Here is a 27,084-nt window from a genome sequence, read left to right as displayed (position 1 = left end):
AATCACTAATATATGTATGCAAGTAAGTACCTTTGGGACTCTGTGGGAAAAGGATCTCGGATGTCCCGCCCCACCCCCCGTTACTGACTCGGCCGGGAGAGGCAGAGAGAGGAAGAAAGGAAAGGCATCCCTCCCACTTCCCCCGGGTCTCCACTGCGTTGCATTTACGACGTGCTAGCATCCAGCATCATGTAAGAGAAAGAGAAAAAAAGGTACTATACACTAGTTGGTTTACCTTGGCTGTTCCCGCACGGCAGTGGGGGGAATCCCGCCGCCGCCCCCCCTTTATCCCTTCTGCTCCCCCCCTCCCCCCCCCCCCCCCCCCCAAATCTTCAGACAACGACAGATCCAAGAACCATTATTTTTCGTTTCTGTTCTTAAGTTTCTTTTTTCTTTCTTTCTGGAAAACATAAAAGTAAAACTTGAGGGTCCGAAAAAAAATTCTAAAATAAAGAAGGAAAAACTTAAATATATTGATTTGGACGGGAAGCAGGGGGAGGGAGGGGGGAGGAGAATAAAACAAGTATAAAAAAAAGGAACTATCAAAGTTTTAAGTTTGGATGACATGGCGATGGGCCTACCCGCGACAACGTCCCCTGTCAAGCGCCTCTTTGAACCTTTCCCATCGGGCCGCATTGGGTACGAACGACTCTCTTTTCTGTCCAAGCATCAAGTCCGTCCGGATTGGTCCTCTCATGCAACAAACAAGGTGCTCTTTCATGCCGTATCAATGGGGCGTGTTAGCCAGCGAGAAAGAGCCAAAATTGTCACAGAACGGGGGACAACGGGTTGACTACTCCGACACATGTCCATTGGATATTGAAAAACTACAAAAATGATGCCTGCAGTCTGGCTGAGAGACTGCGAGGCGGCTCCAACGCCTGACAAGCCCTTCCCTTTAGAGGCTCGACTAACAACGCTCAACGCTCCCAAAGCTTTCATTGCTGATCCTTCTTCATGAGAAGCCGCCAGTGATGGGTATCAGCTGACACGGTCGCATTCCATCCGTCAAGACCTCATTATGTCGCCTTTATCAAACGCCATCTCTCGTTTCCATCTCGAGCAAAAAAGGGGACAAAGGAAAATCAAAAATCGAGGTAGGAAGAAAAGTGTACACGTCGAGGGTGATAAACCGCCGCTGGTCCCTTCTGAACCAAGCCCAAGCTTTCCTGCAAAGTGAAATGAAATCGTTGGCTGGTTGGGCCTCCTTTTTTCTTTCTTTTCGTCAGCACTAATACATGCCGTTGGGATGGACGTATCCCGGCTCGGTTGCTTTTGAGCGCGCATGTGCCTGACTGCACGCAGACCATGGCCTGCCCATGGGTAAAAAAGAAATCATTCATCTGGTGTACTTTTGATAACGCCGGCTGTGCATGTGCATAGGCTCTATGAATCGGCCAGTTTCGCAAAGTGCTTGGACCAAATCCATCCAACTTGATCGTCAGGGTCGTCTTGGTTCTTGGCAAGCCACAGCTCGCCTTTCTCAGCAATGACATCAAAGATCTAGGTAAGAAGCTCAGTTAGCCTTTTAACTCTTCATGGTGTGGACCGAAACCCGCCAAAGCACTCACCTCACCGGCCTGGTACGTAAGGTACGGGTACCCGGCCTCATGCTTTGTTGTTTCAATGTTGAACTCGAATAATGACGCTGCCAGCCAGAGCACATTGTACCCATTCCCGGCTGGTACACGCTCACGTGATGATGCTCGTGACGATCTCTGACTTTCTTCCACGCCGTCCGGCATTGGAAGAGCCGAATGAAACAGGCCTGAGAATCGCCTAGACTCACTGCCTGGGTTCTGGGGCTGGTATGCCGGATTGGAGTCTCTTCTGCTTTGTGCTGTTGATTCGGTGCTCTGTCGGGGCAGACCGCTTGCTTCGTGACTTCTGCCTGTTCCGGGCCGAGCCGATGGCGGGGGAGCATTTGCACGCGGTACAGGCGATTGTTCTCCTGTGACTGGCGAGCCACTTGCCGATGGCCGCTGTCCATTGGCGCCAGTGTAGTAATCTCGGTAGTAGAATTGATGCGGGCTGAGGGGCGTGGTGCTTGGCGACAGAGTGAACTGGCCACTGTGTCGCTTAGCAAAGTCTGGTGTCGGCAGAATCGGAGCATGGTCGCCGTTCACTGACAGCCCCCTGCCTCGTTGGGGGGCTTCGACAGGTCGAGGGCGGTGTTTAGATGTGATGTCGTCTGTGCTTGCCGTGGTCGACTGCGACGTCCTGCCCTTGTATGCAGGGTTCAAGATCCCAATGTTCGTAAACAACTCCTGTGCGTACTTGTAATCACGCTGGAATGTGGCCACGATGTCGGGAACCTCTGGTGGTGGCCCCATTTCTCCTGTCACCTTCTTCACCTTCTCCACCCAAATCGAGTACCAATTCGCCTGGATGTTGACAAAATTGCCGAGGCAAATGTTGCCAATCTTCTCCGTCAAGGCGGACAACTGCGGCAGCTCCTTCTTCAAGGTCTCGTTGAGGGCGTCGTACTGTTCGACCAGCTCCTTAAGCCTGGCGTCCACCGCCTTCCCGCCCTTCTTGATCTGCTCTGATCTTTCGAAGTCGAGTCGACGCTTCGCTCGCTTCTTCATCGCGAGTGAGGGGTTGCCGTACGCCTTGATAACATGCTCGAATGGCTCGATGACATGTTTCCGAACCTGCTGAAGCTTCTCGAGCGTTAGTATGCGAAACACAACTTCGGAGACACGCTGACTCACATGTTCTTCCAGGGCAATTTTCTCAATGTCTCTCATCGAAACGTTGAATTGCACCCACTTGCTTTCCAGTTCTGGATAGCTCCCTGGTTGAAGTCGCATGACAAGCTCCATTGCCGACAGGTACTGGAGAAATTCGTGGACATAAGCGCTGACCTGCCGGGTGTAAAACTCGACATCCCTGAGAACAACTTGAAGCCGAAGGTAGTCATCGCCAAACTTTTCGTGGAGCTTGGCGTATACCGCGTCTTCGGGTATTCTCGAGCTTGCGGCCTGGAGCTTGTCCACTCTCTTGCCAAATGCTCGAGCAAAACCGGCCTTCACATCAGATTCCTTCCTCTTTCGACCGACGATCTGCCCAACAAGTTCAAAATTCTTCTTCGTAGTGTTGATCTCGACAATAGCCAACTCCAACACCTCCTTAGCGGACATAAGCTCGGCGCGGTCTGGATGATCTTGAGGCGTGTGTCGAAGAAGCTCCGCGATAAGGTTGGGGTATTTCGTAATTCGCTGCATGGGCTTGATGAGCAGAGAATCCAGATCCCAAGCCGCCGTGAGGTCCTTAGCCACTTCGTTGCACTCATTGAGCCAGACCTTTACTGTCGGGTCCTGCTGAATCTGGATCAAGCGCTTTGCTGCATGGTCGCTATTTCTTAAGAAACCCTCATGGGCGAGCCTCATCTGCTCAATGTTCTTCTTGAAGACAGGACCAATTGATGTGGCTCTGTCTTTGTCGTCATCAAGCTCAGATGTGGCTGTGGCTGGGTTGGCTGAGGTGTTTCCAGTCTGGTCAGAGGCCAGCGATTCCTCCTTCGGCAAAGGCGAACGACGTCCATGAGGCACGTATACCGTGGAAACTACCTCTTTGAGCTGGGCGCAGAACGTAGTGTGAAAACCGATAATCTCGTCCGTGTTTCTGAAGATGAGCTTGATAGTCTTGTCATCCAGTCGCGGGCAAGCTTCAGCAGTGCCTTTGTAGATCTCTTCCACAATGTTCATGTCCCTCACGAACACCATTTCAGTATCCACGAGTTCCCTGATCACATTGCGCCGTTGCACAAGGCGGTGCCTCTCCTTTCCGGTTGGTCCGTCCTTCTCCCGGCTGGGCGTTGCGGACGACTCGATTGGCGTCTGGCTACTAAGAGAATAATCCCTAGTTTCAATCGACATGTGGTCCATGGAGTGAGCGGTAGAAACAGGGCGCGACACATCCTCGCTCCCACGCCGAGAAGAGCCCACAATAGTACTTCCGGGGAGACTGTCGGCATAATAGCTGCTTGCTGCTGTTCGTCGGCCCTCGTACAAAGATCTTGACTTGGGAGGGGGCACTGGCGGAGGTTCGTGTTCCGGACGTGTTAATGTGGACTTTGGTTGCCATGGCTGCTTGGACTCAAGGTAAGGGATCGAGAAGCCTTCCCCAGTATCCAACTCCGGTAGTTGGTGGATGTTAGCACGGCTCGACGACTCGACGCCTGTAGCATCCAATGGCGAGAAATCCGGACTATAATGCTCGCTCTGCCGAGCGGATGAGTCTCTGCTAGAGCCAGATCCATACATGGGTTCGGACGCATACGGCGGCTTCGGGATTGGCAGGACATCTTTTTGGAAGGCAGATGTCCTGTGGTCGAGAGTATCGATGCTGTCGACAGAGAAATCAGTCCACGCCGATTGCTGGCTGGTTCGGTTCACGGCTCCATGCAAGGGTGGAACCATCAAGCTGTGAGAAGTGTCCCGAGTTTCCTGGCTCTCGAGGCTCGTCTTATGTGGATCATCTTGCGCGTCAGAAGACTCGCAGGTTGACGCTCGCTGGGACGAATCATTGTCCTTGTGGCGACCGTCGTAGAAGTCTTCTGGTTTTTCAAAGGTGTCGCTTAATGCTGCGCCTGGATCCTTCTCCGTGGTATGGTGGAAGTAAGACGCATCGCAGACGGACCCGTCCGTGTCGTCTATTTGACTTTGACTGTCAATGTCGTCATATGACTCCATCCTCGGGAAAGGAATAGTTTCCTGCCGAGGAGAATCGTATTCAGACTCCCGCCGAAGAATCTTGACTGTTGTTTCGTACGAAGGACTCGAAAAAATGACGGGCTCATACTCCTCGGAATTTGGCCGGGAACTGGTAAATGCTCCGGGGACGGACGGATCCTCAAATTCGCTCCTGGTTGGGGTCGGCTCGGGCGATTGCTCGGGGGACGTGGGATCCAACGAGATCTTAATCGATACGTGGTCATCGGCAGAGGGCTCATCGTCAAAAGGATAATGATATTCAGCCTTTTCGGGCGTTGGAGGTCGTTGCACTTCCTCAATCTCGGCCTTCTTTGGTGTCGGCGGTTGTTGGTGCTCCCCCTCCTCCTTCTCCTCCTCAATTTCAACCTTCTCTGGCGTCGGCGGTCGTCGCACTTCTTCAATCTCGACTTGCTCATGATTCCCATCGGGCTGGGCTATCGTCAAACCGAGACCAGTTGGGGGTTGCGCTGGTTCCAGCCGGACGGGCGGAAGAACCTGTGGCTCATTGTCGAACTCCGTAGTCTCCGAGGTAGCTGAAATGGCGGATTGTGGGATGTCTTCCTTTTCGATGGCAGGGCTCAAGGCGGGAAAGCTGCCTGGAATTCCCAGTGTTGGAGAATCGATGACCTGTGCCGGAGGTAGAGCGATAGGGACCGTGGGTGGCACTGCCGTCGAAATTGTCAGTGGCTTAGGCGACTGCGCGGGCGACGTAGGTTGCGCGGGCGGCTCAGGTTGCGCGGGCGGCTCCGGTACTTTAGCCACTTCCTCGGACGGTTGATCGGGAGACTCATTGTTATCCGCGGAAGGTGGTAAGCTTTGGATTGGTGGCACGGGAGGAATGGCTTCTTCCTCTTTGGCGGCTCCGGACTCTTGCTCCTTGCGCTTCGCAGCCGCCTGTCTCGCATCCCGCACTTGGCTGTCGCGAATGGACTTAGTATACGCGAGCCTGATGTGCTCCCGTCGTTGCTCAAAATCAATGGGCCCAACAGATATCTTCCGCCTTCGAACAGGCGTTTCGTCGGGTTTTGAGGACTGTTTGGGCGCATTCCTGTGCGGCGACCTGGCCCTATCAATGGCCTTCATGCGCGAGCTTGCTGTGGTTGCTGTTGAAACGGACTGTCGAGGTCGAGAACTGCGCAAAGGAGGAGAGAGCTTGGGAGGTGGCGCTGCAACATAAGCAGTGAGACGAGTGTTGTTGTTTGGAGTGATGAGGCCTCGAGGTGCCGGCTTGCGCCCTGGCGTGGATTGTGTGGGCGTCTTCGCTCGGGTAGGCGTCTTAGCGCGGCTAACGGGGGTGGTCGTCCGGCTTGTTTTGCTTGCAGGTGTAGGGCGCTTGAAGGTGGATGGCGAATTGGCCCTAGAGCTTTCCCGTGTCGACGGAGGACTTGTCGAATCGCTGGGGGTGGCTAACTTTCGGACAGAAACAGGGAGGCGCGACGTAGGTGAGGCAGACCGATCTGATTGCACATGTTCTGCCATCGGCCGTGTGGTAAATGATTTCCTCACTATCGGCGCCCCAGCCTTTGAGGCGGCAACATCGCTATGTGCCCGAACATGACCTCTAGTGGTATGGGCCGAACGTCCCGCTGTACCCTTGGGCTGCGTGGTTGGAGTGCGGTACCAATCAGTCGGAGACGCAGGCTCGAGGTCAGGATCGGACTTGGTCCGGTGATGGAGCTTAGCCACGTATAGGCTTGACTCTGAAGTCCTACGCGGGCGTGCGCCTGAACCCTCGATTCCAAATCCCACGGTTGAGGTGTCACGCTGCTCTGGAAGTATTTCACCGAAAAGCAAGCCCGGCGCTCGAGGAGAGGACGGGGGTAATGATGGGGACTTGTGCTGAAGGTTTGACATAGACTTGGATGCATGTGCACTGCCCGTAATCGAGTCCGAGGTTCGCGGCTTGGCAATGCGGCTGGCGAAGGATTGGGAGTTGTTGGATAATTGGTCCTCGGCGACGAATTTCGTTCGTTGTGTTCGAGCAACGGTCCCTCTACTGGAGTCGGGTGTCAGTTCACGGTTCACCGAAGTTCTTAGTGTAGAGTATGATGTTGACCCATTCCCACTAGCTGTCGTTTTGTCGACATTCGTCGCAGCTCTGTTCGGCCGTATCGGGACACCTCGCACGGGCGGCCGCGGTATCGTGGTCGAAGGTTGCTGGTCGAATCTCTTGGTCAAGTCCTTGACGCTCGGCTTGCGGTTTGTATTCGTCCTCGGCGCGCCGACTGGGGGTTCGATGGGGGCAGAGGCGGATCGCTGCGAGGGACGCAAGGCGGTACGGCCTGCCGGCGCCGGAGGGGGCTTAGGGTTGCTGCCATTGCCGTTTGGCCGCAGGGACGGGTTGTCGCGGGCTCGAGATACCGAGGTCGCCATGTATTCGTTGTCTGATGAAGGGGTTCGATGATGGTTATTTGACGACTGCACGCCTCGATAGCTTCGGTAAATTTCATCCGGGTTCACTGCGTTGTGAGCATGACCACCGGCGGCGAAGGCCCCAGCCGTGTTGGCGGCAGAGGCATCCAAGTTCGGGTGGTGGAAGCCGTTCGCTACGGGGCTGCTAGGGAGGTAGTAATGATGGGGTTGTTTGGACGAAGAGTCGGATCGGCGGTGATGGCGATCGGAGTCGGAGTCGGGGTCGAGATGGGGCTCGTGATACTCGTAATTCCGGTCGAAGTTGGGTTGACGATGGAGTTGGTGCGAGTACTGGGGAGAAGCGAAAGGTTGTGGCTGGTAGTGCTGGAGATGCACCTGGTGCTGCTCGTGTTGCAGCACGGTGGCCCGGCGGTCCTCCTCTTCTGGACTGCCAGCTTCCATTGTGGCCTGAACATCAGTCAGGCGTGTCGGGTGGACTGGCTCGTCAGGAATTCCAGAGACCCATGCAGGCTGTGTGGGATGTTTGGGTTGGGAAGCATTGATGTGTTGGCCTGCAAGCTGAGTGGGCAACGACAGTTTGGAGAGGCGACGGGCAGACCCTGGTTGGCGAGCGTTGGCAGTGTCCGGGGCCTATCGACAGCAAATCTTAATGCATGGATGGGTGGCCACCGCAGGAATAACCGTGGTGCGACTTTTGCTCTGTGGGGGGTTTTATGGAGATTAGATGGTTTGCTGGAGTCGAGACGAGAGATCTGCGATCCTTTCTTTGAGTGTTAATTTTTCTGGTCTTTCCGGGGTCATGTGTTGGTGAATCGGACGCAGCAAGTTGGGATGGCAAGAGCGAGGTTGGAGTGGTGGAAAGTAAAGGCAAGGCAAGGTAGGGAGACGTCGGCGCACGCGCACATACACACACGCACACACAGATGGAGCGAAGCGGGAGAGAAGGAATACCTCAGCGAGGTGTGAGTGAGGAGGCAGATGGGGGAGGAGGGGGAAGGACGGGAGGTGTGCGCCGCTTAGTGGGTGTGGGGATAGTGAAGTAGAGAGGAGAAGGTGGCAGCTCCTGCCTCCGTACTCATTCTTGAGGAAGAGGAGAAGGGGAATGAGGGGAATCGGCACGGCGCCTTCTTACCTGGAAATACTGCATAAGACTGGCTGGCGGACGGGCAGGTACGTAGCTGCTATCTATCTACACCTCCTGCCTTCCTTCTTTTGCGCGCACAAAAAATGGGCGGAGTCAAAAAGGTTCTGGCTGCCAATTCAGGTACCTGAGGGAAGGTACGGACGGATATGCAGCAAGGTCGTGGTCAATGGTGAGCTGAGACGGCAAGTGGGGCGGGTGTAGCAAAAGGCGAGGGTATCGGTCAATCGGTCACGATAGATCCAATCCGGTCTGGGTGGCCGCCGGGAAAAGAAGAAAACAGGAGCAGGCGCAAAAGCAGGAGCAAGAGCAGGATTGGACGCCGTGTGCAAGGTACGGGCGGAGCACGAATCGGTCACGCAGGCAGCTTGGCAGGTATCCGTCAGGAAAGCAGGGACTTGGGGAGGGAGGGACTCAGGGAGAGAGAGGGAGGCGATGACGGTAGGCCTGGCCTGTCCGGAGGCTCGGGAAAGAGGGAGGAGGGGAGAGAGGGAGCGAAAGCTGCGCCCAGGACCGAAATCCCAACACGATCATGCGGTTTGCGTGCGCAGCTACTACCTACTTCGCACAATACAGTCAGTCCCTTTGGCAAGAGCCAAGCTCGACAGTCACGAAAAGATGTGGGGGAATTAACTTTGGCAACGGCCGGCCCTTCTTTCTGCACTACACACCACACTATGTAAGGCACCTAACCCGCTCTGATCGCAACGGCCTGGCGGACCAAAAAAAAACCTCCGCTCCCCCCCAAAATAAAAAAAAATAAAAATAAAAACCGGATTTAGCTGGGGCTGATTCTGATTCATACTGCCAGCGCAAAAACAAGACTTCAATTTGCAACTCGTCTACATTTCCCTGTCAACCTCCACCGAACTGTTTGGACCTTGGAAAACACGTCCAGGACAAGGCCCCAAAGACGTGGAGAAGCCTAGAGAATACAAACAACAAATCCCGACCACGAAGGTCGATGCAGTTTGTACCTTGATTTCGAATCGCCTGTACCGGCAAGCATTTCTTTCCACTTCTGAAATTTCATCCTCCATGCTGCAGGGTGTGATCTTGCAAAAAGAGTTAGTCACGATTTGTCCAAAGGGGAAACAATTTTTATTTATTTATTTATTTATTTGCCCCTCGATATGGAGTCAAACTCCGGTGCGCCTCTTGGCCCTCGCTTCGTCCCGTCTTGACCAAGGTCTCAAGGAACAGAGAGACGCAAGACATTGGAGAAGGGACTGGAGTGCATTAAGGACCTGTGCTTTTAGTCTCCTTACCCGCATGGGTTTTAAAAAAAAGAATTTAAAAAAACCATAACCTACGATTAGAAGCTTAGAGCGCCGAGAAAGCACGGCCACGAGTAACGTAGTATGTAAGACGTCACCATCAATCGGCCAAACCTTTTCTTTTGCGCCAACAGTGGCCGGAAGCGGAAGGAACGGCGGGGGCCGGCTTTGCCATGTCAAGTGCGGTTGTGTTTGCCGCTCTTCGAACTCGTAAATGACCGCAAATGACGGCAAACAGCCATGCGTTCATTCCACGAGGCCCCGAGAGGGGGAGGATCCATGCCAGGAACCCTCGCCAGCAGCACCGAAACGCACGGCACGGCACACTGATCAAGGCCACGGATGGCAAGGTCAAATAAATTGACGCCGGCAAATAGGTAGCCAGCAGTCAGCACCGAAGCGGAGATGAAATGCCACGCTTACGTGCCCAGGATCCTGTCCAGAACAGTCCAAGTCGGGGGTCGAGGCCAGGATTAGGGTTGTGGTTGGGTTACAGTCAAGCCAAGTCCTCCCAGGTGCCGGGATGGAACATCAGAGGGAGTTAACTCGTCCTCCAATCCATCCAAGGTTCCGATGCAAACCACTTCGCCCAACGGGGCCGGTTCACCCGCCGCCATGGTTGATTCGCCAGCACGTCCGCCAATGCACCGCCACTGGGAGTGGAAGTGCTTCGGGCATTGAGAAAAAAGGGAAGCGCCTGGATATTGGGATTGTATAGGATCGTGCTACCACGTCACTCCTCAGGCCTACTTCCACAGCTGAGTGGTCTGTGGTTTTTATTTATTTAAATTGAGTTTACCTTTTTATTTATAATCCTTGACTGCCCTTCCCAATAGTGACCTTTGAGGGATGCCACAAACTGCCACATTGTAGGCCGGCGCAGGTGGAACAGACGCAGCTCGTATTTGTGTTGGATGGAAGATGCAGAGAAGCAGTCCAACGCATCCAGTCCCGAGCGCAGGGAAGTCCCGCAATGCAACTCAAGAGTCTGTGCGTGGCTTAAGCCTGCAATTATGATGTGAGGCAATCAGTGGATGGGTGGATGGCATTGTTCCAGCTTCAGCTCCCTGCCTCCTGCAACAATGCCTTGTTCGGACTTCAGAGGCTTGGCCATGTTGAGGGTAACAGCTCGACGGCAGTGCACCCATATTTCAAGGCTTGCGCTTTTGAAGAGTTTGACGACCTAACGAATTCGATTCACCGTCAACCAAGAACAATTCCCCCCCCCTTTTCTTCCTGTAGGCTTCAACATCTTGGACAGACTCACTATGTAATTCTCTCCACGTTCGCCCACCCGAGTGGCTCATACTACAAGGCTTGTGAGCAACACTCTGTGCCGCGTCTTTCGTGGACCAGGAATCCTCCCCCCCCCCCCGCCCCCAGGTGTTCCCTCTCACCCGGCAATGGCAGCATTGGGTGGACGGCATGATGTAGCACCGCAGGGCAACAAGAACACGGCGCCCTTGCATCGAGCTCGGCCCAGCTCAGCCCAGTTCGAGGGCCAAGTGACGATGCATAATTAGTTAGCGCAGGACAATGCCGTGCGGGTTATTCCACTTGCAGGACCACAATGAGTGGCTCAGGGCTGGGGGCGGTTTGAGAGGTCCACGAACCCGCCGGCCGTGCCTTTGATGAATTTCCACCTCAAGTGGCGGGAGTTGGTGGACCCCCACGACCACCAATCGTCTCACCAAAGCCCCCAGTTGGGGTACATAGGCGTCCACGGGCTTGCGCTCCTGGTGGCTTGAGCGTCATTGAGGGGATACCAAAGCCACAAAGCCACCGTTTTGAGACGGCGCCCGTGTTCGGCAGATCACTGGACGTGCACCGTCGTCCCACATCCACTTGCAGGTTGGATGCGCCTAGACCAACCACCACCACGGCACCACCAGTACGTACCGTATCGACCGTTGCGGCGCGGTACGTACTACCTATTCTAAGCCTTCCAGGTGCATGTGCTGTAGCCACTACCCAAAGACGCGTTGAGCTGTCGCGCTTGTCAACCTCTGTAAACGACATCGTCCCGTATCCGTCCTCGACGTTGCCTCCACAAATTGATTGCTATTATTTTCCTGGTACGTGGCTTGCAAGCATACCTGCATTGACATGTTCTAGCGTACAGTATCTGATTGTGCTGCCAAGGCGTTGAATCGGAGACGTCATTTTCGACCTCGATTCAATTATGAGAGACGACAGGGGCTCAACCACACCTCGAATCCGATGTTGATTTTCAGCTGACTTCAAGCCGACGCAATGGTGCCCAAGAGAAAAGCGCAGGCGCTCGATGGATTGCATCAGGATCATCCCAAACCCAAGAGGGCCAGACTCGATCCACCCAAGGGTCAGATCAAGCCTTTTTTCCTACAGCAGTACTACCACAGCGTCCAGACGCTTCGCGACTACCTGCTTTCCAAGCTTCCAGGCTCATCAAGACTTCGTCGCAAGAAACTTGCGTCACTAGGGAAGGACGATTCAACATCAAGCGAAGGACTCCAAGAAGTTATACCGGCGCTGTCCCGGTTGCTAGACACGACATTGGTCTGCACACATCATCGGCCCAAGGCTCAGCCTGATGCTCGGTGGGAGCAATGGAGATCCTTCTCACAAAAGGGCAATGAATCTGTTGTGACGCTTTCGGGAGGGCTAGCTGGGGCTACTTACTCACAGTCAGAGGTCAGCCAAGCTACCTGGCCAATCATGCGTTCAAGGCTAACTGGCATCCTCAGATCGTTGACTTCGCTGTCTGGCAACTCTTCTCAAGAACGCAGCCTACCGTCACCTGGCCTAAACATCTTCTATGCGACGGCTTCAGGAGACGGGCGCAGAATGCCGCCTACAAGAGTGGTCCCGACAGTGCTGGGTCGATTCCCGGCCTTGCTTCCGTCCATCCAAACCACCATGTTCAAACACTCAAGGACACTCCGTGGCCTCAGCTACTCATGCTCCTGGGTAAATCAGGCGAACAGATCATGAATGACCTGCTCATTGATATGGCAATATTTGTCCCTGTCCAGGCAGGCGTCGGAAATATGTACCAGCTTAGTGGCATCCCATTGTCGGAGACGGGGGTGTCTGTTGATGCAGACCAAGACAAGGCGAAGCAGCAAAGCGGCAATCCCAAGAAACTGGAGCCTAGCCTTGAACGTCTTCCCTCTGAAATAACATTCATGAGAAATCGCATGCTCTACGCCCGAGCTGCACTAACTGCCAAGGGCAATGTACAATACGGCCTCAGACATATACGTGAGGCGCAAATCAACCATGCTACGGGCTACTGCTAATTATACATCCCAGACGTCTTAACCCGGTGCCCGTATATTCATCCTTTGGAGCAAACGGATACGAAGGAAAACTCAACGCCGGACCAAACCAATGAGCACAATACATTGAAGGTCATGATGTACTTGTTTCCTCGACAGTTTGGTTTGCACAACGTCTTCACTTCCAAAATAGATCACTCCAAGACTTCCCAAAAATTTCCAGACTATACCCTTCGCGAAGAAGAAATCTCCTCGGTATCCAAAGACCGGAGCATTCGAGCCCCAAAGAGACTGCGGGGAGATGTGAGACGACTTGTCCAGCGATTACAAAGTCTTCACAGCCGCTGCGCGTACGCCGAGTTGCTGCGTCACTACTGCCCATCTGCCATAGACGCTAAAGTTCGCAGGCCTGTGGCGAAGAATACAATGAAGCAATCTCAGAAATTTGTGGCCTCGCAGGCACCGGGAAGTAGCACTTTACCGGTTTTGCCTGCTGGCCTTCCCAGAAGGGCGACACAAAGTCGACACAAGTCACGTCAACCGGCACCATCTACACCAGTGATCAAGTTCGATGCAATTACCGAACTCGCAACCCCTACATCCCACGTGTCGGCCTTTTGTCAGGCCGTGCTTGCTAAGATCATCCCGAATGAATATTGGGGCGTTGGTGAAAGCCAGTCGTACAACAAGCGCCTCATACTCAAGAAAGTCGACCACTTTATAAAACTACGGAGGTTTGAAAGCATGTCTCTACACGAAGTGTCAGATGGGCTCAAGGTAAGCAGGCATTCGTGGTTACCCGTAAACCTCCGTTGACACAGTCACTTAGGTCGCAAGCATGGAATGGCTGGCGCCACCTGGCTTGAAGGGCCTGAAGACCAGTCAATCTGATATGAAGAAACGTCTTGAGATTTTGAACGAATTTTTGTACTATATTTTTGATTCCCTCTTGATACCCCTTTTACGCAGCAACTTCTACATTACCGAATCGAGTTCTCATCGATATCGACTATTTTTCTTCCGACACGACGTTTGGCGGCATGTGGCTGAGCCAGCGATGGCAACCCTCCGAAGAAATATGTTTGAGGAAGTTAAGTCAGATCAAGCAGCCCGAGTCCTCGACTCCAGAAGATTGGGCTTCAGCCGCATCAGGCTGCTGCCCAAGGGAAAGTCCATGCGGCCGATAATGAACCTGCGGAGGAGGACCGCGATCAAGGGCAATAGTACGATACTTGGGCCAAGCATCAATGCCGTGCTTGGTCCTGTTTACTCCATGCTTAAGTTTGAAACGGTAAGGATCTGAATAGGTCTCTGGTAGGTTTCTCCATGCTAACCGTCCACAGGAGAGCAACCCCTCTAAGCTTGGCTCGTCAATGTTTTCGGTGGGCGATATCTACTCACGTGTAAATGCTTTCAGCGCAAGCTTCGGGGATCAACTGCCAAAGTTCTACTTCGCCAAAGCAGACGTACAATCTGCTTTTGATACGATTCCCCAGAGAGCCGTTATTGAGTTGATGAAAGGTGTCCCAAGTCAGAAGCAGTACATCATGAAGAGGCACGTTGAAGTCAAAGCCGGTCTATTGGATGGTAGGCACCAATATCACGCGGTTTCCAAGCTCACGCGGCGGTGGCACTCCATCGCCATCGCCCCTAATGACTCGGCCAACTTCTCGCAGCTGGTCGAGAACCGTCTCGGAATACACCGCAAAAACACTGTTTTTGTAGGAAACATGATGAGAAAGGAGCTCGCGACCGTCGACCTGATGGAGTTGATGACTTCGCACATCCAGCAAAATCTTGTCAAGGTTGGCAAGAAGTTCTACAGGCAGAAGAAGGGCATCCCCCAAGGTTCTGTGCTTTCTTCGGCCTTGTGTAACTACTTTTACGCCGATCTGGAGGCGCAGCATCTCTCGTTTTTGGCAGGCGGGGACTGTCTTCTCCTAAGACTGATTGACGACTTTCTTCTCGTCACGACAGACAAAGCGAAAGCCCGCAAGTTTGTAGAGGTAATGCACGGCGGGTTCCCAGATTACGGGGTGACAGTCAACCCCAACAAGACCCTAGTCAACTTCGACATGGAGCTTGGGGGCATAGGGATACCTAGAGTGTCGAGTGGTTCTCAATTCCCCTACTGTGGCTTGGGCATCGATTACAAGACGCTTGACATTGTCAAGGACCGAGAAAATGCCAAGGACCCAGGTGAGTTTGATACGGCCCCGGAACAAAAACAGAGCAATTATCATAACCAACCGGAACATCAGTAGTATCCAACGCCTTGACGGTCGACTACGGAAACAAGCCCGGCCAGAACTTCCAGAGGAGGATCTTGAGTGAGAACATCCCGGCAGAAGGGATCACGCCGTTCGTTCTGCTGACGATTCCTGTAGATACCTTCAAGATTCAGTCGCACCTCATGTTCTACGACACTAAGCATAACGCCCTCGAGACTGTCATGTCGAACCTGCACAAGGCATTCACGGAGACGGCCGAGAAGATGTGGGCTTACTGGCGCTGCCTCCCCGCGGACAAGCGGCCCGGCGACGGATTAGTCATGCGTGAGCACCCCGCAAGCCTTGTGCCATTACTTTGCTGTCTCCCTTAAGCTCACAATCTCACCAGAAACTGTAACACTGGTCATCGATGTGGCCTTGGTGCTGCTAACGAGCAAGACAAGGAGGCAGAAGTACCCAGGGTACGCCTGCGCTGTAGAGAAGACGCACGTCACTTGGTAAGTGCAAGCCAACAAGCCAACGTCCCGTTGACATGGATCCCAGCTGACTCTGAATCAGGCTGGCTCTTGACGCCGTGAGGAAGGTACTTGGAAGGAAACAGGCTAACTTTGCATCGGTTCTCTCGTGGATTGACACAGAGCTCGGGAGACTCGACCCGAAGAAGACGGCACGGGCGATGAAGAACTTTCAACGATAGGTATCATATAATGCACAGGTTGGGGGCCTCTCTAATGCGATTTGTGCTCCTTCTTCAGGCATTCCGCTTGCCAGCGTGAACATGCTTGATCGGATGGCCTTGTGACCGTGTTACCTCGTGCCGATGCCGCCAGTGTTCCCTTGTTGCGCTGATGGCCAATGTGCGCCTTGCAATTCTGTTCGAGCAGCAGGTTACCGGGTGGCAGCTCCACCTGTGCGATGCAACACGTTGCACAAGGCATCATCAACCCTCTGACGGCGCACACTCGGAGCTTCGCCTCGAGGGGGGACATTCAGGCGGCGGCGGCAGCGGGGGAAGGAGCGCGAAAGTTGAAGAAAAGCAAAAGCCTTGCTGCCGCCGGGCCATGTCGACCCAGTCATATACTCCTCTTTCATTCCTCTCCAAGAGACACCTCGTAGTTGTATTGTATGAAAAAAAATCTTTGAAATTTTTTTATATGAAAGCAGAAGATACAGAACATCATGACTGACGAGCAAGAGTGCCTCTTTCTGCAGAGACTCGGGGCTGCGTCGACGTACCCGGACTCGCTCGCATGCCAGGACGAGCGGCCGGCAGCGCTCCAAGCACGGCGCGAGCACTACGCAGCCAACAAGGCCAGGATCTTTGACGGGGGCTCGGGAAGGGGGTCGCCGCTGGTCATCATAGACCTTGGAGAGGTGCCCGCAGCAGGGAGCGATTTCGGTACGCCGCCAAGTTGGAAAGGTGAGTCGGTGTCGGTCTAGACCGGGGCATATTTGCTAATGAAGGGCCCCGTTGACGCGGGTCAGAGAATCCGACAAAGGCCAGGGCCAACTTGCACGCCATCCGCGACGTCGACGGACTACGGAGCAAGTTGTCGTGGCCGAGATCGACAAAGTGGCCAACGGGATCAGGCAAGCTCGCGCGGGACCCGCCGCTGCGCGTCGTGTAGGTTGCCAAAGGAGCAGCTCGGTTCGGTTCTGGGAGGCGCTGCTGACACGGACGGCAGTCTACTTGAGCGCCTCTGGCCGACTTCGCTGCTGCTCAACCTCGACGAAGACGTCCTCCTGGAGATACTCACGTACCACCAGGTCCCGGCGCACATCCTGACCTTCCTCGCGAGCGGCGGCGAGTCCTGGAGCTTCGCCAGCAGCATGAGCTTCGCGGGGTTCCGAGGCCGCTCGACTCTCCCGCCCCAGAGACGGCAGCCCGGCCTCGCGGGGTTGGGCCGCAGCGGCACGCACGTGCAAGTCTGTCTCACACTGTTCAGCATGCGCGAATACCCTCAGCATGCGCTGCCGCGGGACGCCGACGCCGCCCGGGCGCCTCGGTGGGAGACGCACTCCGCCGTTGCGTACCTCCACTTCGACCTTGTCGAGGGCGCAGCGGTGTGGCTGCTCGCCAGCCCGAGGTGCTACCACCCAGACATTGGCGAGGGCACGCAGAACCAGCTTTGGAACACTCTCAAAGAAAGCCTGGCGGGGGACTTGGACGCGCTGGCATCGCTGAATGCCCCCGAGCGCTTCCGCATCAGCTTGAACTGCCTTCTTGCCGTCGCCGAGTGGTCCGTCGGGAAGTTTTCGCACCACCTTCAAGACACCGAGAGGCGGCTCTCGGATCTGGTGAGTCCCCGGTCACCGGAATTGCATTAGCTCGTGGCCACAGAAGGTTGAGAGAACTCTAGACCAAACCATACGTGTATCCCTTCGACGACGACGAGATGGTAGAGGAGGAACCGCAGGAGCAGATCCACGCCCAGGATCTGCGCAGGATGGCGTTCCTTATGGAACAGCGGCACCAAAGCGCCATGAGAGTTGACAACAACCTCCAAGTGCTACGACATGTCCGAAAGTTCTTTGTCGAGGAGGTGGCCGGTGACCTCGCCTGCCTGGGAGACCGCCACGGCAACGAGATGCGGACGCATATCCAAGACTTTGCAGACAAGGTGACGTTAGTGATTGAGGAAATGGAGGACTGGGTGGACAGGGCGCAGGCTCTCGACAGGCTTGCCAAGAACCGGGAAGAATACGTGAGTAGCGGCCCAGCCCATGAGTTCGGGGAAGGGCAGCTCAACGTGTAGACACAGATTCAACGGCTGCAAACACACCACTCGACTCTGCAGATGAAGACGATCGCCGAGCTGACGGCAGACGATTCTTCCGCGATGAAACAATTGTCCTTCATAGCCCTGATTCTGCTGCCGGTCACTGTAGTATCGGTAAGTCAAATCATCGGGGAGGTGTGCGAGGGGAGAAACAGGAGAGGAATTCGGATGCGCAGATCGGATGCAGTGACCAATATGTGTGTGAGCAGACCGTCCTGAGTACAGATATTGTCAAGTTTCAGGACCTTTCGAACGAAAACGAGAGCGGCGCCAGAGATGTGCCCGAAGGCCCGGTCCCGATATACCACTTCTCGGCCGCGGCGTTCGGGACGTGGGCAGTCGCCAGCGTCGTCATGACAATCGTAACGCTGGCCATCGTCAAGCCGATAGGCGGTGGTCGCGTGCGGCGCGCCGGGGGCGGTGCTGGTGGCGATAATCCGAAAGAAAAGGTTTGGGCATCTCTGGCGAAAAGACGAATCTCGTATCCGTGGAATGCTCGAGACGCCCGCGACGCGGCCGAGAACGAGAGACCCCCGCCCGGCAGGATGAGGCTAAATCCGGAGCATACTGCCGCATCCTCGATCCACACGGCACCGACGGTTGCCAAGGCGGCATCAAACTCGCCAAACAGCCCGGTGGTGGGTGTGGGTGCTCCAACCCATGCCGGGGTCGTTCATTCGTTGACGTTGACTTTGACGTCGATGGGACGGTGGCTTGGTGCTGCTTGGGGGACCCTGTGGCGCACGGCGAAGAACAAGGTGGGCAAGATGGCAGCGGTGGCGACACCTTTACCCCGATGACATTCAGCGGGATAATGGGAGAGCAATCGAGCAGGAATGGCGGGGAGAGAGGGTTTGTAACTGCGTCATGAAAGCATGTCGGACCAAGGCAGATGCTTGACTCGGCTTGATAGTGACATGGCAAACTGTATAGATTCGGGGAATTTGTGGTGTAGACTCGAGGACGGCGGATTGACACATGACAGATACTTTGGTCCGCCTTGGCCTGCAGAGATTGGTGCTTTCGGGTGATAGCATTTGGTTCCTGCAGCCCCTTTGAGCCTCATCTTCGTGCTTATTCTCCCACCGGGTTGCCACTTTCGACCTAGATCCCGCATCCATCTTGCACCACACATCTCGCATCTCGCATCTCGCATCTCGCGATTCGCGATTCGCGATCAAGTGGGTCGGAATTAGGACAGTAGCACATGTGAGGGGATTATTTGGGCAGCCAGGCAATGCACCGCTGCGACCGGCCCAAGAAACCTCCGTACTGTCTAGGGTGCGCACCAACTTTTCCTCGAGGTATGTTTTGTTCAGCAAGGCAGGGAAGGGTCTTTGCTCGGTGCTGAGGTAATGAATGTGTGTTGCTGGTGGTGGTGCGTTCGAGACTGAGCCTGAGCGAATCAGCTCACTGCATGCCCGAAGTTGGTGATTGATGCGCCGAAAACATTCCCCTGGTTGGTCGACTTAGGGCTCCACAGGCTAGCCGACGTTGTTCCAGGGGATGACCGTGACCCCGAGGGAGGTGCCGTAGTGAGGTGGTGGCGGGCGAGCTGGGCGTGGGGCTGCCTCCATGCTCTCTCGCCTCTTCTGACTGCACCACTGGAGACTTGAGCACTCTGTCGAGTTGCCGCATCATTCGTCTGACGTCAACCAACGAGGTCATTTCCTATTTCCATGCGTGTATTTATTTCCTTTGTCCATTGTTTCGCCCATTTCTCCCGTTGCTTCCACCGGCCATCCCTGTTCGCACTGCAGTGTCATCCAATCCCCTTTTACCCTGCAACTTGTTTGAAAGGTGTTCTGTTTCCGAAGCGGCGAGGCTTATTTTGACTTGCCTTACCTTGGGGATGACAGACGGGTAGAGCTGACACATGCACTACGTGGACGCAGTCTCTTCCCCCCTCCCCTCCCTCTCTATCTTGCGTTCACACGCCACACGTCGCATAACTCTAAGCCCATCGCATATCTGCTCATCCGAGCCCTTGAATCCCCTACTGCATTGTTCCCTGTTATATCGGTGCGGGCTGTCGACGTCTCCCGCACCGCCTCCCAAATCGTAATCGGGTTCGGCTCTTAAACGACACCTGACGGGTCGGTTCAAGCACAAGCACACGCACGAACCACGTGGGAAACGGTGCAAAGTGGCGGGATGCTGCAGTGAGATATCGGGAGAGCATCATCAATTCCCACGAGGCTCCTAGAGGCCGGTGTTTTTTTTCGACCCCGGTCCCGTTAGCCTCGAGACCCCTGGATCGCGTTTCCGCTTCCGTCGCCTTCCCGTACTCGGAGAATTGGCAGTGTCTCATCTGTCTTACGTTATATCCGGGTAAGACGTCTATAGCTGCGGCTGCATATGGCTGCTTATGACTTTTATTTATACATCCTCGCTTCCCTCTCCACGAGACTGTTCATATCGGAACTAGGCAGCCAAAGGGTTTCCTGCACCGCGGAACATATCGTCATCATTAAGGACTAAAGAAGGCCAACCGTGATACAACAACCATGGCCGCCGACATCACCACCACCTTGGGCTTACCCAGTCTGAGCGCGCCGGCTCTGGCCAACATCACAACGCCCGACTTCGCCAACATTAGCGCGCCCGCCCTCGCTGCTTTCGTGCGCGATAGCTACCGTGCCGTCTTCAAGGCGCGCGTTGCGGCCGGTGAAGCAAAACCCTTTGTATTACCCTACGGCATCTATGCCACCTTCATCGTCCCCATTCTCTATCTATCCATCCCGCACACGAAACGACCCTGGCTCTACAAGGCGAGATGGCTCGTACTCGCCTTCATCATCGCCTTCAATCTCCACGTAATGAACGTCATCTCCAGCACCAACATGTCGGTTCAGTATGCCAGCGGTCTGTCGGCGTTCTGGGGGATCATGTGCAACGTTACCATGATGGTATTCACGGCCCCGCAATTCGATTTCGAAAGAGTCGTTCGAAGGAAGGCCACAAAGGCGTCGTCATCTCCCAAATCCCCCAAGGCGTCTTCCGGTAGATCAAACTCGCCGGACGGTACTGGGCTCAGAAAGCGGGCTGGAAGCAAGAAACGAGGAACGGGCCGAGTGGCAGCACCCGAGATCAACCTCGACGAGTACGAGTACCGCTGGCAGGGCTTCCCCGAAAACGGGTCCTTCTTTGAGCGGCTGGGCTGGGTCATTGACCTCTACACCAACTTCAGGGGAGTCGGTAAGCACACTCCTCCCATCGCGTTAGAAACTCCTTACTGACTCGGCACAGGTTGGTCTTGGGCCGTCCCGTCAGTGCCTAGCCCGGCCCCTCCTGAACATCCGGGGACGGGAGAGCTAGTCAAGATGGACACCATACCGCTGGAGACATTCGTGGGATGCCAGACCTACGAGAATGAGAGTGAATTCTTGCGGCGGAAGCTCATCTCCGCCCTGGTCGCCTACATCTGCCTCGACATCTTCAAAGTCACCATTATGGAGGACCCGTATTTCATCTTAGGCAAAAGGTTTCCCCTTCCTCCTCACCTCGCGGCTCTCCCGTCTTGGGCTCCTGCCGTGTACCGACATTTTATGGTCATCGGTGCGATTTACACCGCACTCATCATGATCTTCTCCATTCACGACCTTTTTCAGTACTACGTCCTCAGCAAGTTGTTCCCAATCCGGGGTGAGCTGTGGCAGTATTCGACAGTATTCGGTTCCTTCTCCCAGGTTCTGGATAGGGGTTTGGCCGGGTTCTGGGGATCCTGGTGGCACCAGACCTTCCGACATGCCTTCTCCGCACCAGTCGCCTGGCTCGTGAAGCGTGGATATCTGAAAGAACGGTCGCGCAGCACGAAGATGGTCGGCATGTGCGCTGCCTTCATTCTCTCGGGCCTGCTCCACGGCTCCGGAAGCGTCACTGCGATTCCCGAGACGCAGTGTTGGAAGCCCGCCGTCTTCTTCTGGGCGTCAGGCCTGGGCGTTCTCATCCAGCAGGCGTTCTGCACCACCCTGAAGCCCCAGATTTCGAAGCTGCCCCGCACGCTGAGGAGGCTTGGGAACCTGGCCTTCGTGTTCATGTGGCTGCACATCACCGTCCGCCCGCTGGCGGACGACTTTGCGCGGACCGGCCTCTGGCTTGTGGAGCCTGTACCCCTCTCCTTCGTTCGAGCGCTTGGATTTGGACGTGGTGGCGTCTCGTGGTGGAAGCCTGACATGGAATCGATCGGTCACTGGCACGTTGGGGAGCATTGGTGGGATTCTGGATTTAGCTACTAGAGCATCGGCGCAAGCCTCATTGTTATGATACGACGAAGTTACGTGCTCCTTTTCTACCATAGATACTTTTTTCTCAGCTCGTCATTTTCAACCTTTTCGGCGTCTTCCCTCTCCTTCGTTCCATGGTGACTTATAAACTCGTCGGCTTGACCTCGTTCCCCCCGTTGGGTCGGGGCGACATTTTGACGCCGGCCCCGGGCGAGGGCTTGATAATCCTCCTCAGTCGGCTGCCGCGAGACGAAGCAGTACTACTCGTCGCCCCCGGCACTCTGGGACCCTTGTCAGCGCGCGTACTCGGAAGCTGTGTCGATCGCACTTGCCAGCTTGACGTGGATTTTGTCGCCGGGGAACCGGGCTCTCGCGATGTCCCTGAACTCGTTCTTCTCTAGGCCGTCCCTGGAGGTTCTAAAGATCCAATGTCCTCTCTTGCGTGCTCGGTTCATCGCTGTGGTCTCGTGTGATGTTTACCAGGCTTAGGTTTGATTTGTTGATTTGTTAATACGTCTGTGGCCGGTTCTTTTTGGGAGGAAAAGCTGTGGTATTTGTATTGGGGGGGGGGTTCAGATCGGGGGCTGACGATAGCTGTTGACTCGAAAGGATATCGGGCTTTGACTTGGGTTTGGTGAGTCTTTGCGCAGTAACAAAGCGCCTTGCCCCTGCCCTCGGGTGACTGTAGAGCGGCGCAACTGCCGTCGCGTGGTTGATGATTGAAACTTTACTTAGGTTGAAATGGAGGAAGGAGTCATGGGTGCGATGATAAGGAGTTTCTCTGTTTCCACATCAGGTTTACATGGCCTCGTGAGTTTTGCGATCCTTCGAGAAGCACGGACTGGGATTCAGAATGACGGTCTCGGAGAGAGAGTCCGGAGAGCGTCACAGATTGCAAACACTAAAGCCAGCCACAGATGGCATGATGGGCTCTACCACGTCACGTTTGAAAAGCCAGCAATACCAGACTTTGAGAATCGTCGATGTCATTATCGATTCCGAAAGTTATCCGAATAGCCTAGGTAACGTAACCTACGGCAAAAGCAATGAGTAAAGGGGACTTGTCAAGCCAAAAGCTAGCTCGGCCCTTTCCAAACCTCGACCGTTTCCCAACGCCAGCACATCGAAAATGAAGACGAATAGCGGGGGTATCTCGAAGCCAAACGCCAACCACCGCGGTCCGTTCCAAACCTCAACCGTCCCTCCAACGCCGTAACCTCCAAAAGGAAGACTGAAAATGGGGGGGTGTTGGTCCGAGAGGAAAGCGAAGCAACAACCATGCCCTTCCATCCGAGGGGCCAATAAGAAAATCGAGACCATGAAAAGGAAACAAAGGAAAAGTATTCGTATGCTTAGCAACCGTAGCAGTTATCTCGTTGCCGGAACATCGAAAGAATGCTTAGCGGTTCCAAAAAGCGACAAGCGCATTGGCGGCCTTGACGTCTTCCTCGGTGGTCGGGAAGTTGAAACCCTCCTGGAAAACGGATTCAACGGCCTGGTTTATGTTAGCACTCGCCAGATTATCCACTTAGAGGCTGGTTTAGAGAGACCGTAGCTCACCTTGATCTGCAGGGCCTGGGGAACGAAGACGCTGTTCTCCTGGATGTCCTTCTCGGTGGCGTCGAGCCACTGTTTGACGAACGAACCGTCCTTGATCTTAAGGCGCACCATGGCAATGTTGGCGAAGCCGCGCAGGACCTGGATGGCAGTCTGGTCGCCGCCGTAGCTTCGAAAGCCGCGGATAGCCTGGTTGACGCACCACGCCTGGGTGACAGCGTCTCGGAGGTGTCCCTCCAATGTCTGCTTGCCATCGCGGTCCGCGGCAGCGCGGGTGCGGGCTCGGGCCGCCATCGCTTCCGAGAGCTTGTCCAAGCCAGCCTCGACCAGGGCACGCGAAGCCCTGTGTGCCTCCTCATGGTCGAGGATCTGCTGGGCTACGGTGGCACTGGTTATAGCTGCCTGAGTGGCGGAGGCCTGGGCCTGAGTGTTGGGAGCCTCAACCTGAGTGGTAGTGGCCTTCTCGCTGTCAGCAAGGTTGTCGTTATTGACCGGAATGGCGGAGACCGCTGACTGAGACTGAACAGCGGCAGGGCCCTGGGCGTTGCTGCCAGGGTTGGGGTGAGGCTGCGGGAGACCATGGTGATGCTCACCGATCTGCGCAGCACGCATAGACTCGGCAGCGTCGACCTGCGCCTGGATGTATTCAGGGTCCTCAAACTTGGTGCTGATGCCATAAACATTGGAAACCCGCTTGTTATGACCGTCATCCTGAGAAAATAGTATGAGCCGACCGTCACAAGATTTGAGTTGACTCAGGGGGTTCGTCATTACCTGGAGGTCCTGCTCAAAGTCCGCGTTGGCAGTCTGGCCTGGATTGGCCGGGGCAGCGAGGCTGCTCTCACACTTGGCCTGCTCGGTGGAGTCCTCGGCAGCCTCCTGCTCTTTCTTGGCCTTTGCATTGCGCATCTTCTCGTAGGTCTCAATGGCAGCAGCGCGAACGGGGCGAGAGTTGGCGAGGCCAACGGCGGCGGGCTTGCCGGTGCTCGCAGCGGCGGTATCGGCCTGGCCACCGCCTCGCTTGGCAGACGAGAGAGAAGCGGAGGACCGCTTGCGATTCATCTTGCTCCGGGGGATGTACTCGTAATCTTCGTCGCCCTTGGACGACGAGGTAGAAGATAGCTTGGCATCCATCTCGTAGTCGGAGTCGCTGTCAATAACGACGGGAGTCTTGATCAAGCTTGCCTTGGTAGGGGTGGTCAAGATTTTCTTGCTGGGAGTTAGGAGCGCAAGTGAAGAATTCGCGTCTGCAACGAGGGTGGTCTGGATAAAACGGAAGGAAAGAGAAATCAGCCTGCGGTCGCAACAAAAAGGGTGAATGTGAAGGTGAATTTTACCTGTTTATACACAGGACTGCCAGTGTATGCGTCGGCGGATATCTCCTGGGCATAGGACTTGCCCTTTGTGGACTTGGTAGCAGCACCGCGAGCGTCAGACGACGCAGACTTGCTGGCGGACCCCATGACGGAGGGGGTGCTCGACGCCGACTCTGCGCCGCCGTCGGCGCTCTTGCCAGTGCCGGCCGCCTTGGTCGGCTGCACCGGCTGCACCGACTGCTTGCCCTTCTTCTTGGACGAGGGCTTGGTCCAGTCGAGCTCGTCAACGCCGTACAGGGCGTGGGAAGGGAAGCGTGCCATCTTGCCGCTGACCACGCACTTGCGGCAGATGGTGCAGCTGCAGTCACTGCACATCTGATACACGGCCTGTCCGCCGGCGCGGGTGTTGCAGACGTCACAGATCGTGCTTCTCGTGGCCGCGGGGGCCCAGGAGTCGTGAATGGTCGGGCCCCAGATGGCAGCGGCGGCGACCTTTGGCTTCTTGGGGCCGTTGGACTGCTGGACATGGGTTGGCTGATCCATGATGGCGGTTGTCGATGCTGGAATAGGGTCAAACAGGGGCGAGCAAAGGTAAAGATTCTTTTGGCTGAAATGGAGTTGTTTGGGAGGAGAAACGAAACGGGAAAGGAAACAAAAACAAGACAAGAAGGTGAAGGGAAGGAAGAGGGAGGTAAAGAAGAGGAAGCGGAGAAGGCATGTTTAGAGTGATATGCGAGTATCTCACGATGCGACTAGGAGGCGGGAACCAAGAGACTTGCGACTAAAGGACATGGAGACACGCTGGCCTTGGTTGATGGTGCCGTCGCGACAACCGGATGAACTTCACGGGGCGCACCAGGCGGATGTTACCTTGTTAATTCACAACTCGGAAAGGCTGTGATTCAGTAAAGTTGTGATGAATTGAATTGCGGCTGAACGCCCCAAACCCCTTTCAATACTCTTTGAAGCAACGTTGGAGTTGACATGGTGGAGTGAATGGGATTATCTTTGCTGCACAGTTTACTACCCTCTTTGTATTACTGAAACACTACCAGTTTATTTGAGATGAACACAAACGTTCATCAACAACACACAACGTGATATCTTGTAAAAGCGCCGGGACAAAGACCCGAGGATGGGAACAAGAAACGACTTGGCATATTGTTTGCTTAAACAGCCAACTGGGGCGTAGGGGATAGTTGAGACGAGGTTCTTGCTTACAACCATGTACTATTACAGTATACTGTTGCCATTTAGTATCGAAACAGAAGATCTATACACCGTAGTTGCGCGGGCTCAAGGAGGAGAGACGCCGAATGAGACCTTTAACTAAGCTGAGGTTGGCATTCGATACCCCCGACGTTGCATACCCATCAAGAATTCGTCTTCCCTAATGGGTTGTGCCCCTCGTGTTTGAGAGGAGTCAAAGTCCACAAACGTTGGGTTCGGCTGAGCGTTTCGAAATACCAGCATAGCCCTAGTCTTGTCTTGAGCAATATCTCGTGAAATGAGACAGGGAATTCTTTGGGAGTAGAAGTTAGTTGTGACCGCGGAAGACCAAGTCAAGAGAAGTTTCGAAGTGAAAGAGAGAACGGCAAAGAAAACCGTATATAGGGGTGAGGGCGCTGTGGATCGTATATCCCGCGCAGAAGAAAGTGAGGAATCTGGAAATACTATTCTTGATGTTGAAAACAGGCAGGAAATTTGCATCGCACTTTCGTTCCCAACTTCGGACGCTGCAGATACAAGCCAAGACAAAATGACATTGATAACATTGGTGATATTGGTACCCGACAGGTTGCTTATCCTGCCTGCCTGACACGAGGTCGGCATGCAAAATGGAACAAATCAAGCCTTTCGCTGCAGTCCAAAAAATTACAGGGCCCAAACCACACCCTCAGCATGTAATACTACTAAGATCACTGCTGGTCCCAGACTAACCTCGAAGAAGTGCACATGCGACTAACAAGCAACTCGTGGCTTCTGTTGAAGGAAGCGGAGCAAGTCTACTTCGGGTCTTGGTTGACCAGGCTATGCATGCTACCGCTCCAAGCACTACTCAGTTGAACGTCATTGGTGTATTTACAGACGAGGGAAAGAACAAGAGCCCCCAGTCTTCTGCCGAGACGGGAATACATCCGAATTTTTGTCGCCGGCCGTATTTGACCTCCGCTTGGAGAAAATGTCTGCTCAATGTCTTGGATG

The 27,084-nt window shown here is 54.7% G+C and overlaps 4 protein-coding genes across 4 annotated transcripts; 2 read left to right on the top strand and 2 right to left on the bottom strand.

Annotated features, from left to right (window-relative positions):
* Positions 1-1,386: 1,386 nt before the first annotated feature.
* EsH8_I_000747 (uncharacterized protein) lies at positions 1,387-7,532 on the bottom strand (the record flags this gene model as incomplete). Its single annotated transcript, XM_083268160.1, has 4 exons — positions 1,387-1,503; positions 1,572-2,663; positions 2,715-6,714; positions 6,775-7,532. The coding sequence occupies 4 exons, from the start codon at positions 7,530-7,532 to the stop codon at positions 1,387-1,389; spliced, it is 5,967 nt and encodes a 1,988-aa protein (XP_083118598.1).
* Positions 7,533-16,179: 8,647 nt separating this feature from the next.
* EsH8_I_000746 (uncharacterized protein) lies at positions 16,180-18,580 on the top strand (the record flags this gene model as incomplete). Its single annotated transcript, XM_083268159.1, has 6 exons — positions 16,180-16,420; positions 16,486-16,624; positions 16,686-17,298; positions 17,361-17,705; positions 17,763-17,894; positions 17,990-18,580. The coding sequence occupies 6 exons, from the start codon at positions 16,180-16,182 to the stop codon at positions 18,578-18,580; spliced, it is 2,061 nt and encodes a 686-aa protein (XP_083118597.1).
* Positions 18,581-20,287: 1,707 nt separating this feature from the next.
* On the top strand, positions 20,288-22,018 carry EsH8_I_000745 (wax synthase family protein; the record flags this gene model as incomplete). Its single annotated transcript, XM_083268158.1, has 2 exons — positions 20,288-20,978; positions 21,030-22,018. The coding sequence occupies 2 exons, from the start codon at positions 20,288-20,290 to the stop codon at positions 22,016-22,018; spliced, it is 1,680 nt and encodes a 559-aa protein (XP_083118596.1).
* A 1,387-nt stretch (positions 22,019-23,405) lies between these two features.
* Positions 23,406-25,422, bottom strand: EsH8_I_000744 (uncharacterized protein; the record flags this gene model as incomplete). Its single annotated transcript, XM_083268157.1, has 4 exons — positions 23,406-23,501; positions 23,567-24,274; positions 24,338-24,776; positions 24,911-25,422. The coding sequence occupies 4 exons, from the start codon at positions 25,420-25,422 to the stop codon at positions 23,406-23,408; spliced, it is 1,755 nt and encodes a 584-aa protein (XP_083118595.1).
* Positions 25,423-27,084: the final 1,662 nt, after the last annotated feature.

The sequence above is a fragment of the Colletotrichum jinshuiense genome, chromosome 1 (genome assembly GCF_051148585.1).
Source record: "Colletotrichum jinshuiense chromosome 1, complete sequence".
NCBI classification, from domain to species: Eukaryota; Fungi; Ascomycota; class Sordariomycetes; order Glomerellales; family Glomerellaceae; genus Colletotrichum; species Colletotrichum jinshuiense.
Note: the sequence above shows the minus strand (reverse complement) of the source record. Positions and strands in the feature narration are given on the sequence as shown.